This window comes from Tupaia chinensis, unplaced genomic scaffold (assembly GCF_000334495.1).
Source record: "Tupaia chinensis unplaced genomic scaffold, TupChi_1.0 Scaffold000178_1, whole genome shotgun sequence".
Classification (NCBI taxonomy): domain Eukaryota; kingdom Metazoa; phylum Chordata; class Mammalia; order Scandentia; family Tupaiidae; genus Tupaia; species Tupaia belangeri.
In genome coordinates this window covers 420,634-422,464 of record NW_006159653.1, presented here as the reverse complement: position 1 = coordinate 422,464, position 1,831 = coordinate 420,634, and the positions used below count along the sequence as shown (strand labels likewise).

General features: G+C 65.8%; 1 protein-coding gene across 1 annotated transcript in view; it reads left to right on the top strand.

Moving 5' to 3' along the window:
* Nucleotides 1-1,831, top strand: part of PGAP6 (post-GPI attachment to proteins 6) — a 27,151-nt gene that overhangs the window by 20,311 nt on the left and 5,009 nt on the right. The window contains exons 3-4 of the mRNA XM_027770997.1: nucleotides 1,235-1,412; nucleotides 1,498-1,690. Of these exons, the coding sequence (XP_027626798.1) occupies nucleotides 1,235-1,412; nucleotides 1,498-1,690 (371 nt within the window). The remainder of the gene's footprint in view (nucleotides 1-1,234; nucleotides 1,413-1,497; nucleotides 1,691-1,831) is intronic.

Sequence of the window (1,831 nt, the reverse complement as noted above, 5' to 3'; positions counted from 1 at the left end):
GCGCGGCTCCTGGCTGGGGTGCCCCTCTGCTGAGCGGCCGGGTGGAAAGGACTGCGCGCTCCCTCGCTGGTTCTCCGAGCTGGGTTGGGCCAGGGCGGGCGCTCGGAACGCACTCTTCCCTCTCTTACGGGTTCAGGTCCTCAAGACCGTTGCACACGGGGGCGGGCAGGTGGAGCGGCCCCGGGGCTCGGGCTTGGTTTTGGGATTCCAGGGCCCTCACTGGTCTGGTGGAGGGGCTGAGCCGCGAGAAAGTAGCTCGGAGCCGAGAAAGTAGCTCAGAGGGGTTTTTTTTGGGGGCGCTGAGGCCCCGCCCGCAGCGACCACCACCCAGCTGGCTTCTCTCTTACCTGCCGGGGAGCCCGCTAGGAAAAGGACGCCCTTTGGGAACTTGCTGCCTGCGTTTGCATTTCTGCATGAGATCTCCCTAGAGGCCCAAGGAGGTGGCTGGACGAGGGGGGCTTCCCCTTCCTAGTTCTGCTTGGGACAGGGACTCAGATGTGGAGAACACGCTGGGACACCTGGGGCAAGGACTGCCTTCCCTACAGCCCGGCCTGGGGCTTCTTGGGGCCTCATGGCGACCAGGCTGCCTGGGAGGGCCCAGAGGCCTGCCTGGGCGCTCCTGGGCTGGCACCCCTTCCTCTTCTGCTCCTCGGAGCTCCTGTCTCTGTGGGGTGCTGTGCCTTCTGTCTCTGAGCTTGACACAGGGTGAAAGGCAGTCCCCGAGAGCTGAGCTCTGGACTCAGCCGCCGATGGAGCCTGGAGCCCTGCGCATTTTCTTTTTCTCTGTCCCTGGGCTCAGGCCTTGGTGAGGGTCCTAGTGGGTTCTGTGGGGCCAGGGCAGCCAGGCAGGCTCAGGCTGCTCTGTGGTCCTGGCTGCTGGGGTCTGTGGGGCTTGCCGGGGTGTGGGACCCCGGGGCGGCCGACTTCTCTCTGAGTGCCATCTGTGGGGGTCAGCCTCCAACTCGCCCCAGATGCCCCAGGGCTTGGCTCGGGCTTGGGGCCAGGCCGCAGTGGGACCCTGCGCGACATTCCACACACCTGGTGGGTGAGGGGACCGTCTAGGAAGGAGCAGAGCAGTGGCTGCTGAGGGGAGCCTCTGGCCAGTGGAGAGACCTTCCCTGCACCCGAGCCTGAGCCCTGCCCTTCTGGGGTCCTCATGCGAACCCATGAGTGCGTCAGGCTGTGTTTCCCCGTCTGCATCCTGGAGGAAGCTGACAGTGCTCTCTCCCCACAGAGGCTGGGCTGGTGTCAGAGCACTTCTCGCAAGCCCCCCAGAAGCTGACACCCTACAGCTGGTATGGCAGCGCCAGGCTCTTCCACTTCCGGGTGCCTCCAGAGACTGTGCTGCTGCGGTGGGTGCTGCAAGTGTCCCGGGGCGGTGGCCCTGCCTGCACGAACTTGGAGGTCACTGTGTAGGTGCCTGCCCATCTACTGCCCTGCCCCGCCCATGCGCTGCCCAGGGCACGCCCCTGACCCTGCCCTGCTCTTTGCCCCCAGGCATTTCCGCTATGGTGCCCCTCCCGTCATCAACCCCCTGGGGACCAGCTTCCCGGACAACACCTCGGTGCCGCCCTCCTTCCAGGTCAAGGTGCTGCTGAGCAACACCTCGGTCAATATCTCCCACCCGGCACCAGGGGACTGGTTCTTGGCAGCCCACCTGCCCCCCTCGTCCCAGAAGATCATGGTGAAGGTGCGGGAGCACCCAGCTGCTGTGGGAGGCCCCTGTGCATGGGCTGGTCCCCGCTAGCCACCTCTGTCTCCAGTGTTGCTCTGGGGTTTGCCATCCTACTCTGAGTCCAGCCCAGATGCCCACCCCTGCTCCCCACCCCCA